At 47.1% G+C, this 15324-nt stretch overlaps 1 protein-coding gene across 1 annotated transcript in view; it reads right to left on the bottom strand.

Annotated features, from left to right (window-relative positions):
• best2 (bestrophin 2) overlaps window positions 1-6688 on the bottom strand; it is a 40740-nt gene extending 34052 nt beyond the window's left edge. The window contains exon 1 of the mRNA XM_063036066.1: window positions 6537-6688. Coding sequence (XP_062892136.1) covers window positions 6537-6688 — 152 coding nt within the window. The remainder of the gene's footprint in view (window positions 1-6536) is intronic.
• Window positions 6689-15324: the final 8636 nt, after the last annotated feature.

Below are 15324 nucleotides of genomic sequence, written 5' to 3'. Positions count from 1 at the left end.
GATTGAGTGGATGCATGGCAGATGCAGTTTAATGTGGATAAATGTGAGGTTATCCACTTTGGTGGTAAGAACAGGAAGGCAGATTATTATCTAAATGGAGTCAAGTTAGGAAAAGGGGAAGTACAATGAGATCTAGGTGTTCTTGTACATCAGTCACTGAAAGCAAGCATGCAAGTACAGCAGGCAGTGAAGAAAGCTAATGGCATGCTGGCCTTCATAACAAGGGGAGTTGACTATAGGAGCAAAGAGGTCCTTCTGTAGCTGTACAGGGCCCTGGTGAGACCACACCTGGAGTATTGTGTGAAGTTTTGGTCTCCAAATCTGAGGAAGGACATTCTTGCTATTGAGGGAGTGCAGTGTAGGTTCACAAGGTTAATTCCCAGGATGGCGGGACAATCATATGTCAAAAGATTGGAGTGACTGGGCTTGTAGACACTGGAATTTAGAAGGATGAGAGGGGATCTGATTGAAACATTAAGGGATTATTAAGATTATTAAGGGATTGGACACACTGGAGGCAGGAAGCATGTTCCCGCTGATGGGTGAGTCCAGAACCAGAGGCCACAGTTTAAGAATAAAGGGTAGGCCATTTAGAACGGAGTTGAGGAAAAACTTTTTCACCCAGAGAGTGGTGGATATGTGGAATGCTCTGCCCCAGAAGGCAGTGGAGGCCAAGTCTCTGGATGCTTACAAGAAAGAGATGGATAGAGCTCTTAAAGATAGCGGAATCAAAGGTTATGGGGATAAGGCAGTAACTGGGTACTGATTGTGGATGATCAGCCATGATCACAGTGAATGGCGGTGCTGGCTCGAAGGGCCGAATGGCCTACTCCTGCACCTATTGTCTATTGTCTATAATGGAGTAGCTACTGACCCGGCTAAGATAGAAGCAGTGACCAAGGCCCCAGCCTGTGAGTGCTCTGCGCTCGTTCCTGGGGTTCTGTGGTTATTATCGGAGATTCGTGAAGGGCTACGCCAAAGTGAGTCACCTGTTGAATCAGTTTCTGTGTGGTTACCCTCCCTTGGGGAAGAAAGGGAGGGGGAAGAAAAGGACAGGAGAGTAGAGAATATCTAAACCCGTCGGAACCTTATGGACGGAGGTGGGATGTAAAATGTGAGGAGGCTTTTCAGTCGCTGAAGGAGCTGCTGACCCAGGCGTCTGTGCTGGCTTTTGCAGACCCCGATTGCTGTATGTACTGCACACAGATGCCAGCTGAGACGGTTTAGGGGGCATCCTGTATCAGGATCAGGGCACCGAGTTGAGGCCTGTGGCATTTGTCAACCTGAGTTTGTTGCCCTCCAAGATAAACTATCCCACGCACAAGTTGGAATTCCTGGTGTTGAAATGGGCGGTGGTGGATAAGCTGAGTGACTATCTCTACGGGGCCACATTTGAGATGAGGACGGACAACAGCCCCCTAACTTATATCCTGACCTTGGCGAAACTGGATGCCACAGGCCATCGGTGGTTGGCAGGGTTGTCTGCCTACGATTTCAGCCTGAAGTACCAGCCGGGGAGCCAGAACGTTGATGCGGATGCTTTGTCCCGACGGGTGCAGGGCCCCTGGACCTGGTGCATATGGATTTCCTGTCCATAGAACCGGATGCCAGCAACACGGATATACACCAGATATGCTCAGGCTTTCCCTACCAAGGACCAGAGGGCGACTACAGTGGCAAAAGTGTTATGGGAGAAGTATTTTGTTTACTATGGCCTTCCCAGGTGGATACATAGTGACCAGGGACGGGACTTCAAGAGCAGACTCATCCATGAGTTACTGGGCATGCTTGGAGTTGAGAAGTCAAGGACCACACCCTATCACCCGCAGGGTGCTCCCCAGCCTGAGAAGTTTAATCGGACCTTGCTAGACATGCTCAGGACCCTGGAGATCAGCAAGAAGAGCAGGTGGAGTCAACATTATTGGGCATCTGGTTCACTGTTACAACTGTACACAAAATGAAGCTACTGGGTACTCACCATATTATCTGATGTTTGGGCACGAGGCGAGGTTGCCCATTGACCTTTGTTTTGGGACTGACGAGGGTGCCTTACCACCGAATCCTTATCTGAAGTATGTGTCTGATATGAGGAGAGAGCTGAAAAGGGCTTATGAATTGGCTGGGGTCGCAGCCACCAAGCAGAATGGAGGAAATAAGAGGAGTTATGATCAAAAGGTGAGGTTCTCCCTACTCCTGCCGGGAGACTGAGTCAATAGACAATAGACAATAGGTGCAGCAGTAGGCTATTCGGCCCTCCAAGCCAGCACCACCATTCACTGTGATCATGGCTGATCATCCACAATCAGTACCCCGTTGTTGTCTTCTCCCCATATCCCTTGACTACGCTATCACTAAGAGCTCTATCTAACTCTTTCTTGAAAGCATCCAGAGAATTGGCCTCCACTGCCTTCTGAGGCAGAGCATTCCACAGATCCACCACTCTCTGGGTGAAAAAGTTTTTCCTCAACTCAGTTCTAAATGGCCTGCCCCTTATTCTCAAATTGTGGCCTCTGGTTCTGGACTCCCCCAACATCGGGAACATGTTTCCTGCTTCTAGCGTGTCCAATCCCTTAATAATCTTATATGTTTCAATCAGATCCCCTCTCATCCTTCTAAATTCCAGAGTATACAAGCCCAGTCGCTCCAATCCTTCAACATATGACAGTCCCGCCATCCTGGGAATTAACCTTGTGAACTACGCTGCACTCCCTCAAAAGCAAGAATGTCCTTCCTCAAATTTGGAGACCAAAACTGCACACAATACTCCAGATGTGGTCTCACCAGGGCCCTGTACAGCTGCAGAAGGACCTCTTTGCTCCTATACTCAATTCCCCTTGTTATGAAGGCCAACATGCCATTAGCTTTCTTCACTGCATGCTGTACCTGTATGCTTACTTTCAGTGACTGATGAACAAGAACACCTAGATCTCGTTGTACTTCCCCTTTTCCTAACTTGACACCATTCAAATAGTAATATGCCTTCCTGTTCTTGCCACCAAAGTGGATAACCTCACATTTATCCATGTAAAACTGCATCTGCCATGCATCTGCCCACTCACCCAACCTGTCCAAGTCACCCTGCATTATCTCAACGTGCTCTGCACATTTCACACTGCCACCCAGCTTTGTGTCATCTGCAAATTTGCTAATGTTACTTTTAATCCCTTCAGCTAAATCATTAATGTATATTGTAAATAGCTGCAGTCCCAGCACCGAGCCTTGTAGTACCCCAGTAGTCACCATCTGCCATTCTGAAAGGGACCCGTTAATCCCTACTCTTTGTTTCCTGTCTGCCAACCAATTTACAATCCATGTCAGTACCCTACCCCCAATACCATGTGCTGTAATTTTGCCCACTAATCTCCTATGTGGGACCTATCAAAGGCTTTCTGAAAGTCTGGGTACACTACATCCACTGGCTCTCCCTTGTCCATTTTCATAGTTACATCCTCAAAAAATTCCAGAAGATTAGTCAAGCATGATTTCCCCTTCGTAAATTCATGCTGACTCGTACCAATCCTGTTACTGCTATCCAAATGTGCCGCTATTTCATCCTTTATGACTGATTCCAGCATCTTCCCCACAACTAATGTCAGGCTAACTGGTCTATAATTCTGTTTTCTCTCTCCCTCCTTTCTTAAAAAGTGGGTTAACATTAGCAACCCTCCAGTCCTCAGGAACTGCTCCTGAATCTATAGAACATTGGAAAATAATTACCAATGCATCCACGATTTCTAGAGCCTCCTCCTTAAGTACCCTGGGGTGCAGACCATCAGGCCCTGGAGATTTATCAGCCTTCAGACCCATCAGTCTATCCAACACCAGAGTCCTCAATGGAATTTGGGGCTACCTGGAAAGCACAAGTTAGCTGACACACCCTATGAGGTGGAGAGTCAGATGCCAAACCTACGAGTTTTCTGGGTGAAACAATTGGAGGGGAATGGACCTGTCAAGATTCTCCATGGAACCACCTGTTACCCCCGGGACAAGAGGTGCAGGTAGGCTCAGGGCCTGACTTGGAGCCTACACCTAGTAAGAGGACTCTGCGAAAACACGGGGCAACTGCAGGACCCACAGCAGGAGCGGCTGAGCCAGCCCCCACCCCTGAGAGGGATACTGATTTGGGGAATGATGATCTGGTTGTGTGGTACATGCTGCCTTTCGCTAACTCCCAGTGACTGAGGAAGAGACTCCTGGCCCTTCTCCCACTGAGTCAGGTGAAGTTGGGAGGGGGCTTTCTGTGGGCAGCCTGGGTTACAGCAGGACCCTGAAGGAGAGGAAGTGGGGCCTGGACACAGGACAGAGGGCTCCGAGTTGCAGGGGGGCATGAGTGATAGATCGAGGGAGGACTCGCTAAGTAGGCCCGAAGTATCCCCAGTAGCGTCTGAGCTTGAAGAGTTAGGTGAGGAGGTACGGAGGTCTCAGGGAATTAGGAGACCACCGGATAGGTTGTCCTATGTAGCACCTGGGGAACATGGCGTGATCTGTACTGTTTTGGGGTGCTATGTCACTGCCTTTGTAATGTGCAGTAAGGTTTCACTGCTAATGTAATGGTTTTTTTGTAATGTTCACTGCTGAAGTCATGGTTTCTCTGTAGCAGCAATATTTGGGTTGTGGCTGGAGATAACAGGACTGTGGATGCATGATAGCCAATCAGGATTTTGTTGCCCTGTCTTGTGAATCTGAAAGCAGTTGATTTTGTGGGCTTTTGCCAGAGAGAGGGGGGAGGGAGAGAGAGAGAGATGAAAAGAGAAGACGCGAATGGAGAAATCTGGTAGACCGCCGGATGGGGTGAACTCGAAGCGAGGGTCTGAAGGGCAGCGACGATTGGAAGAGGTCGAGGGGGGCTGATCGGCCTATGAGTGAACTCCAACTTTGTGCACAAATCACAGACTGTTTAATAAGATTCGGGCCCTTTTTTATATTTTGTTTATCTACTAACCATATAGTCAATGTAAGAGTTATAAAGCTTAATCGTTTAATCGCATATTGTGTACTGTTTGTGATTTTGGGGTACTGATTTGTAACAGGGGACACATCATGCAGCATCCACCCAAACGAGATTTCTTAGGTTTGGCCGGGCAGGGGGTTATCACCCCCTATATTAAGCCACTAGGCGAAGCGAGTGTAACACAACCATTGTTGGTAGAATCTCAGGTGGTGATGAGAGGGCATACGGGAGTGAGATATGCCAACTAGTGGAATGGTGCCACAGCAACAACCTGGCACTCAATGTCAGTAAGACGAAAGAGCTGATTGTGGACTTCCGGAAGGGTAAGACGAAGGAACACATACCAATCCTCTTTGAGGGATCAGAAGTGGAGAGAGTGAGCATTTTCAAGTTCTTGGGTGTCAAGATCTCTGAGGACCTAATCTGATGCAGTTATAAAGGCAAGACAGCGGCTATACTTCATTAGGAGTTTGAAGAGATTTGGTATGTCAACAAATACATTCAAAAACTTCTATAGATGTACCGTGGAGAGCATTCTGACAGACTGCATCACTGTCTGGTATGGAGGGGGCAGCTACTGCACAGGACTGAAAGAAGCTGCAGAGGGTTGTAAATTTAGTCAGCTCCATCTTGGGTACTAGCCTACAAAGTACCAGGACATCTTTAAAGAGCAGTGTCTCAGAAAGGCAGCGACTATTATTAAGGACCTCCAGCACCCAGGGCATGCCCTTTTCTCACTGTTACCATCAGGTAGGAGATACAGAAGCCTGAAGACACACACTCAGTGATTCAGGAACAGCTTCTTTCTCTCTGCCATCCAATTCCTAAATGGACATTGAACCCTTGGACACTACCTCACTTTTAAAATATATAGTATTTCTGTTTTTTGCACGACTTTTAATCTATTCAATATACGTTTTCTGTATAAAGTATACTAATAAGATTTACTTATTTATTATTATTGTTATTTTCTAATTTATGTATTGCATTGAACTGCTGCTGCTAAATTAACAAATTTCACGCCACATGTCGGTGATAATAAACTCGATTCTGATTCACTTCCTCTGCTATCACTTGTTACTGCAAACAGCCAAACAAGTGTACAATCCGTGTTCATTTACAGGCTGAGTACATGGAATCAATACAAAGCCATTGATGTTGAAGGTTTAGCTTCAGAATCTGATTGATTTATTTATCACATGTACTGTACATGGAAACATACAGTGAAATGCGTCAATTTGCGTTAACAATTAACACAACCGAAGGAGGTGTCAGAGGCAGCCTGCAAGAACCACCACTCATTCCAGCACGAACATAACATTTCCCCGATGCTCAGCAGAACGGAACATAACAAGCAACAAAACAAGCCCCTTTCCTTCCTCGTATCTACACCTACGGCCAGTCCTCCAACTCCAGGACAGGAACGGACTAGATGGGCCAAAGGGCCCGCTTCTGTGCTGTAGTGCTCTAAGACCCTATCAAGACACTTCTCAAACTCCCTCCCTCCAAAAAGGCCAAGCTCGATCAACTTTACAAAAATGCCAACAGTAAGGGGCCCACTGGGCAGCTCTTTGTGAGGACTGACCTGTAAGCGATACTGAGGACGGCGTACATGAATGAGAAGACCAGGAATTCCTTATAGAGGAGTTTGTAGATGCTTCCTTTCCACAGCACCAGCAGCTTGGAGAAGCTGCAGAAGCGGACATTCGCAACCCGTGCTGTATAGGTGATGGTCATTCCCTGGGTGACCCGAGGTCTGCGCAGAAGGAGATGCTGAGGGACCCTGGTGGGGGGAGAGAGAGGGCAGTCCCACAGGTGAGCAGCAAACAAGGTCCGGCCGAGGAACGGAGGGATGCGGGTAAAGTTCCTCCAGGAGCAGCCACACACCGGCGGGAGACACCGATGTAACCGGGATCCAGGTATTTAGGAATGTTCCAAGAGTTCGGACACAAAGTGCAGACCTTCACCCGGACAACTTCAGACCTGCTGGAGAGACTTCAGATGAAGAATTTGTTCTGTAAACAGTGACAAATTAATCCATCTCCCTCCTCGCTCAACGTTTGTGCTTCCAGGCGAAGGCTGGGAGGCGAGATCTCCCGCCCGGTGCTGGTCCTGCTCAGGGGAGCAAACAGGAAGCCTTTCGGGATGGGGGAAGGTTATGGACACCAAAATAATCCTGGCATTTTCACGCCATAATTCAACTGGAACAAACGTGTTCTCATCCAGCAGGGACACGGGCCTTTCGGCCCATCCAGATCAGCGACCACCCACTTGGCCCTTATTTTATTTTTCCCACATTCCCATCGACTCCTGCGAGATTCTACCTCTCAACCACACACGTTTGCAACTTACCGCAAACTTCTCGGGGAGGAATCGGAGCACCCAGGGAAACCCCACACATCACAGGGAGAACGTACAGGATCGGACCATGGTTTATGGGGCTGTCAAGCAGAGGCTCCGCCCACCGCACCGCTCGGCCGCCCCTGTGCTACCGTCCCTTCCTAAACTGATGGGGCAAGTATCAGTTCGCCTATCTCGGTTTGGAAAGATAAGATTCAAATCCCATATTGTGTTGTTTTTACAAAATTCTACAATGTTAATCAACACGATTGTGAATTGTACAAATGGAATGCCCAAGTATTGAAAAACAACATTTAATGTGTGCTTTACCCGGGTGTTATTAAGCTTTGCCACTGAAGGTACACAATGGTTTCCGAGACAATAGATTCCAAGGTTCAAGTATCTATTTTCAACTGCGTCCCAAACCAATGTCCCCTGATACTTCTGCCATGTTTGTCCCTCTCCACTCGCTGAACCAACCAACCAATTCTTGGCCACGGTTTCGGGAGACAGATTCTGGAAGTAACTGAGTTTATATTTGGTACTGCAGGTTGGGAGGCGGAAGGTAAGGGGTCATCGCACCTCGGGCCCTCGCACTGGCCCAGTGAGGGTCACGGCATTGGAAGGTGTGGGGACGGGACACAGGGCAGGAGACGCTGGGCGTGCCCCGCCGTGAACCGGGGATGGCACGGGGTGAATAATCCTCTGAAAAACAGAAAATTCAAAGATAAAAGCGTGTAAGATGCTGGGAAACTGGGTCGTTTTTCTCTGGAGCATCAGAAAGTGACGTTTATAAAATTATGAGAAGTATAGACGGTAGACAGAGTGGTTTTACTGAAATTAGGAATATCAAATAGCAGAGAGCAAGCATTAGAGATGTTTGTGGGGGAGTTTGTTTTTACACAGACGGTGATGGGGTCTGGAATACACTGCCTGGGATTGTGGTGGAGACAGGTAGAAGGGAGGAGAGGCAGTTAGACAGTGACTATGCAGGGAATGGGGTGATGTGAATCATGCACAGGCAGATGCAATTTAGTTTCGAGACACGAGACTGCAGATACTGAAAAGAACTCAGCGGGTCGAGCAGCGTCTGGAGCGGACAATCGACGTTTCAGGTTGAGGGTCGAAGGGCCTGTTACTGTGCTATACTGTAGAAAGATGGCGAGGATCAAGGGGTGAAGAAAGGGTCCCAGCTCTAGTATGAGCGGGATTCCGAGTCACGGACCCCGCTGACCGGTGAAGCGGTGACGAGGTCCCGCCTTCACCCTCTTTCCCGATACTGACCCAAAGGGATCCCCCAGCCCCGCAAGCTCCACAGTCCCACAGTCGAGACGGTGCGTGCTATCTGCCCCCGCTTCCCCACGACACCCTTCCTTCTCCAAGACCGGGGCATCAAGCAGCTGTTCCCTCCCCCGGCATTTGCAGATACCTCCCCCGCAGCAAGGTAGATGGCTGCCCCAACCCGGAGACGGAGGACAATTCTCCGCCGGCATTAGCTTCATGGTCTCTGTCAGTCTGAACAGAACCTCCTCTCCCCACCCCCCACCCTGAACCGGTACATGGACCGTTGCTGATGTGATCTGCTCCTTACTTAGAGATGTCCATCCAAGTTCTAAGGGAGGGGAGAACAGTTTCACTGAACATAAACCAATATAGCAATGATTGGTCCTTCGGCCCACGACCACATTCCAAATCCTTGCCAAGAGCAAGAATTTCAGGTTGTTTATTATATGGATTCTCTGATACTAAATAGAAATATTAAAAACACAGGGAACTCAATATAAACCATCAGAAAGGTAAAGAAACGAGATAAGGGAGGCCTGTCGGCCCTTCTAACTTGCTCCACCGCGCTGTCCCCTCATTCCGGGATCACATTCCCCTCTCTCTCCCGCGCTCTGGGTGAAGAGGTTTATCCCCCTCCTACTCCTTCTGCTTTTCCTTCCTCTTCCTCGCTCCTCTTCCATCCCCTCCCTCCTCCCCCGCTCCCGTACTGGCGAGTTCCACAGAGTGACCACACGTGTCCCCACTGCCCATGGTCCATCCCAGAGACCCGCCCGGTACGGCACCGTGAGTCCGTCCCATCGCCGTTCATCTTCACATTCCACTTTACTGCGCACCAGTTAGCTGCTGGGTTTCCCACAACTGGCGCTACAACACAACGCACGAACTCCTGTCCTGGGACGGGGTGGGAGAGGGGTCAGAACATGTAGACGAGATACCTTCCCTCTGGATCCTGCGGGCGTTCGGTGTGGGGAATATCCTACCGTGTCCGTGTGCTTCGGTGCCGCTATGTCCTCTGTGTTGCGGGACGCTTGCCCTCGGTATATATACCCCTTCCGCCGATGTGAACTGTTCCCCGTACCTACTGTAAAGTCTCGGCTCCGCCCAGTTCCTCCCGTCCGGTCGATCGCCTTCCCCCGCAGCCTGCGAGCTCCTTGACTCAGTCGGAGCTACCAACTGGATATCTCTCTCTCTCTCTCTCTTCAATACTCTCTCAATACCCCACCGTTCTCCTTCTCCCTTTCACCCTTTCCCTCTCCTTTTCCAGACATCTCCCTCTCTTCCCTTTCGACTCTCCCTCCCTCCCCTCTCTCTGTCCCTTTCTCTCTATCTCCCTATCCCACCCCTCTCTCTGTCCCTTTCTCCTTCCCTCCTTCCTCACATTCCCTCTCCCTCCCCTTCCTTCTCTATCCCCCTCTACCCCACTCCTTCACACTCCCCACTCTGAATCTCACCACACAATGGTCACCGATCTCATTAAGTCTTGAATTTCTCATTTGATTCCCAACCCTCCACACAGCTTTAAGGAAGGGAGAGGTAGGTGATTTCAGAGGGTAAAAGTTCATTGACAGGACCTCTTTATTCCTAAACTTATCACCAAATAAAGGTCTTGAATAAGTTACTGCATTTTACAGAGTGTTTGATACTTCTCGCTCTCCCTCCCCACTGCAATCATCCCACCATCTCACTCCATTAATGTTGGAATGTTAGTGGTCTGGGGAAATACCTAGCAGGTAAGTTCTGTCTCCATAATTACCCCATTTCCCACCCTGAAGCAGCATTGCAGTTAGGTTAATTAGGAAATTATCCTTCAGAAGGCAGCTTCATTATCCTCAGCAATCCCTTCCATTCCAGCTGGTTATTCCTGTCTGGAGATACAAGGGTTGGGAGATTGTGATCTGCCCCAGTACAGAACTGGCTCAGATGTACAAAGGTTGGTTCCCATGTAGAGGGTAAGATTCCTGTCCATGACAAGGTGACCAAAACTGAACACAGACTTCCAAATGCGGCTTCATTATCATCATGTACGATTGCAATATTGAGAAAACTTCTCCCACAGAGAACCAGGAAACCTCAATTAGTGACTACACTTGCAACTCAGCACAACAGATATTGCAAACACAAGGGATTCTTGCAACTGCTGGGATCTTGAGCAGGACACACAAAATGCTGGAGGAAGTCAGCTGTTCTGGCAGCAGTCCTGATGAAGGATCTCAGCCGATAATGTCCACATGTAAATCAGTCCGTCAAGTCTGCTCCATTATTCAGTCAAGGATGTCCCTTTACAACAGGGATGAGATGGAATTTCTTTAGCCAGAGGTGGTGAATCTGTGAAATTCATTGTCACAGACAGCTGTAGAGGCCAAATCATTGGGTATATTTAAAACGGAAGTTGATAAGTTCTTGAGAAGGCAGGAGAATGGGGTTGAAAGGGAAACGAAATCAGCCATGTTGGAATGGCGGAACAGACTCATTGGGCCTAATGGCCCAATTCTGCTCCTATCTCTTATGGATAGAAGAGTGGCTGAGGTAAAGATCAGGCATCATCTCACTGTCCTGTGGGGCTGCCTCGCGAGACCCACTTCTGCCCACACTTTGCTCCTGTATTTTGGATGGATGAACTACGATCAGATAAGTAGCCTCCTCTATCTATAGCTACTTTGTAATCGAGTTGAAGTTTTGTCGACCTTGCTGTATGCAAATGCCTGGAAGTTGAATCATGTCGTGTGAGTTCCAAGTCTCCACAAATCAAATCATAGCATATAAACTTCATTGTAAGTGGGTTCCCAATGCAGCAGCTGTTGACTTTGTGTCTGTGACCAATGTCTCCTTCCGCTGTGCTCAGTCAGGAGTGTGCAACAAGCAAAATTCAAAGTAAATAAATAATCAAAGTACATATATGTCACCATATACTGCTCTGAGATTCTTTTTCTTGCAGACGTTCACAGTAGAATAAAGAAATACAATATAATCAATGAAAAATACACGCAAAGACTGACGACCAATGTGCAAAAGAATGCAAACAGCTCAAATGCAATTATAATAATTTATTACTTAGTAATAAATAAACAAACAAACAGATAGATAGATAGATAAATAATACTGAGATTATGAGTTGCAGAGTCCTTGAAAGTGAGTCCATAAATTACAGAATCAAGTTTATGTTGTGATGAGTGAAGTTATCCTCCCTGGTTCAGGAGACTGATGGTTGAAGGGTAGTAACTGTCCCTGAACCAGGTGGTGTGGGACCTAAGGCCCTTGTACCTCCTGCCTGGTAGAAGCAACGAGTAAGGACCATGGACTGGATGGTGTGATCCTTGATGGTGGATGCTGCTTTCTTGTGGCAGCGCTCCCTGAGGAGGTGCTCAATGATGGGGAGGGCTTTTCCTGTGATGAACTGGGCTGTATCCATTACTTTTGCAGGCTAAGCCTGCCTATTGTCCACCGATCAGTGAGCATTATCAGATCAAGCTCAGCTTTACCCCATGCCTGAAGTTCACTTCTAAGTTTACACAAACATTTCAGACTCATACTCAATGACAAAAAGAAATTATCAAACCAACCAAAAAGAGGCATAGAGAGAGTGGACAGCCAGAGATTTTCTCCTGGGTCAGAAATGGATAATACAAGGGCATAATTTTAAAGTGATTGGACGAAAGTATAGGGACGATGTAAGAGGTAAGTTTTTTTAAAAACACAGAGTGGTGGATGTGTGGGGCATTTAAGAGACTCTTAGATAGAGACATGGTAGAAAAATAGATGCTATGTGGGAGGGAAGGGTTAGATTGATCTTAGAGTAAGTTGAAAGGTTGCACGATATTGTACTGTGCTGTAATGTTCTACAGAAAAAACTCACATGGTTCATTCATGGAAATAAATTCTCCAAGCATTTCATTAATTCCTGACTCTTCAGCTCATGTGGAAAGCTCCTTTCCTGAGATACCTGTGGCAAAGCTCACAGCTGGAGCTGTTCAAACAAACTAAATCTGGAGGCAGCTCGTCCCTCGTTCCCATGGTTTCTTGCTCCATGAAAGCCGAGTTTGCATTTTCACATGTAACTCTCCACTTCCCACTACCTGTACTTCAGAAGTTCTCTCTGTGTTTCTCCATACTACTAGATAAAACTTATACAAAATTATGTATAGAAAATGATGAAGGGTATGGGTAGAGTAAATGCCATGGTATTGGAGGGCTATGATCCAGGTGCGGGTCGATGGAACTAGGCAGAATAACAGTTCAGCAAAGTCTAGATAGGTCAAGGGGCCTTTTTCTAAGCTCTAGTGCTCTGGTTGACTTGATGGCTTCACTTCACTTTGCCCTATTCCTCTCTTGGTTGAGCCCTGTTTAGGAAGAATTGTGAACACACAAATAACATTACAACACTTTCCTCAGAAACTCTGGGAATGAGCCATGGGTTCATGGAACAGAATATAAGACTATTCCAGAGGATGAGAACATAAAAGCAAAGATGCTGAGGCTTTATAAGGCTTTGGCCAGACCGCATATGGCGTATTTTTAGCAGCTTTGAGCCCCATATCTGAGAAAGGATGTGCTGGCATCGGAGAGGGTCCAGAAGAGTTTCATGAGAATGATCCTGTGAATGAAGGAGTTAACGTATGAGGAGTCCTTGATGGCTCAAGGTCTGTACTCACTGAAGTTTAGAAGAATAAAATTGAAATCTAGCAAATATTGAAAGGCCTTGATAGAATGGACTTAGAGAAGATATTTCCTATAGTGGGCAAGACTAGACCAGAAGGCACAGCCTCAGAATAGAAGGATATCCCTTTAGAACAGAGATGAGGAGGAATCTCTATCACTAAAGGGTGATGAATCACAGGAATTCATTGCCATAGAAGGCTGTGGAGGCCAAGTCGTCGGGTATGTTTGAAGTTGAGGTTGATAGGTTCTTGATCAGTAAGGGCATCAAAAGTTATGGAGAAAATGCAGGAGAATGGGATTGAGAGAGAAAATAAGTCAGCCAAAATCAAATGGTGGTGTAGACTTGATGGGTTGAATGGCCTAATTCTGCTTCTATGTTTTATGGTCTTAATATTTTGTCTCCACCATCTCTTCTTCATCTGCCCCACTGCTCCCTCAAGATTTTCAGCCTCCCAAACCTGGCTGCTGTACAATTGTATCGTGGCTGATCTGCGTTCACCTCCCTAACCTCCACCTCCTAACATCCCCCCTTCATAGAAACGTGCATAAAATGCAACTGTGCTGATCTGAGAGTGAAACATCACAACCGTTGGATGAGCTCAGTTGGCTTTTATGCACACTTGGAAAACTACACCTGTGCAAATCCCTGCTGCATCTGGTGACGCTGATCTCTGTCTCAGAAGCCAATGTCAAACCATTTTTGACGTTCTGATGCTGTACATGGTAGGGCACTGAAAAGCTGTTCCAATCAATTGGCAGAATATTCAAGGCCATCTTCCATCTACCGCTGCAGTCAGGGATTCCCAGCGGCTTCAAAAGGGCAACAACCATACCAAGAAGAGCAGGGTGAGCCGCCTCAGTTCTATTGACCAGTGGGACTCACATCTACTATGACGAAATTCTTTCAGAGGTTGGTCATGGCCAGAATCAACTCCTGCCTAAGCAAGGTCTCACTGCAATTTGCCTTTCACCACAATAGGTCTGCAGTGGGTGCAATCTTACTGACTCTCCACTTGGCCTTGGATCACCAGGACAACAGCAATACCTGTGTCAGGCTGCCATTTGTTGATCACAACTCAGCATTCAGCACCACCACACCTTCAGTACTAATCAACAAGCTCTAAAACCTGGGTCTCTCTACCTCCCTCTGCAACTGGATCCTTGACTTCCTCATCAGGAGACCACAGTCAGGGCAGATCAGAAGTAACATCTCCTCCTCACTGGCAATTACACTAGCGCACCTCAAAGATATGTGCTTAGCTCTACTCTCTCTACACCATGATATTGTTGGCAGAATTTCAGATGTTAAGGAGGAGGTGCATAGGAGCGAGATAGATCGGCTGGTAGAATGGTGGCATAACAACGATCTTCACTCATCATCAGTAAGACCAAAGAACTGATTGTGGACTTTAAAGAAGGGAAAGCCAAAGGAACACACACCAGTCCTCGTCAAAAGGGTGAGCGGTTCCAATTCCCTTTAGCACCAGCGGGATTAATGTTGGTCATACAGGAGTCTGGACAAAAGTAGTGAAAGAACATTGCCTATTATCTAAGTGCAAACTATTATCTAAATGGGGAGAAGGTTCAAACATCAGAGTTGCAATGAGACTTGGGAGTCCTCATGCAAGACTCCTGGAAAGGTTAATTTACAGCATTAGCCTGTGGTATAGAAATGGCAATGTTGGCATTTATTTCAAGGAGAATTGAATATAAAAGCAAGAAGATAATGCTGAGCCTTTATAAAACACTAATCAGGCTGCACTTGGAGTATTGTCAACAGACTTGGGCCCCATATCTCAGAAAGGTTGTGTTGTCATTGGAGAGAGTCCAGAGGAGGTTCACAAAGATGATTCCAGGAACAAAGGGGTTAACATATGAAGAGCATTTGGCAGCTTTGAGCCTGTACTCACTGGAATTTAGAAGAATTCATGGGGATCTCATTGAAACCTACCGAATGTTGAAAGGACTAGATAGGACGGATGTGGAGAGGATGTTTCCTATGATGGGGTATCTAGAACTAGTGGGCACAGCCTCAAAATTGAGGGATGACCTTTTAGAACAGAGGTAAGGAGGATTTTTTTTTATCAGAGAGT

This window comes from Mobula hypostoma, chromosome 29 (genome assembly GCF_963921235.1).
Source record: "Mobula hypostoma chromosome 29, sMobHyp1.1, whole genome shotgun sequence".
NCBI lineage: Eukaryota > Metazoa > Chordata > Chondrichthyes > Myliobatiformes > Myliobatidae > Mobula > Mobula hypostoma.
This window is presented reverse-complemented; position numbering and strand designations above follow the sequence as displayed.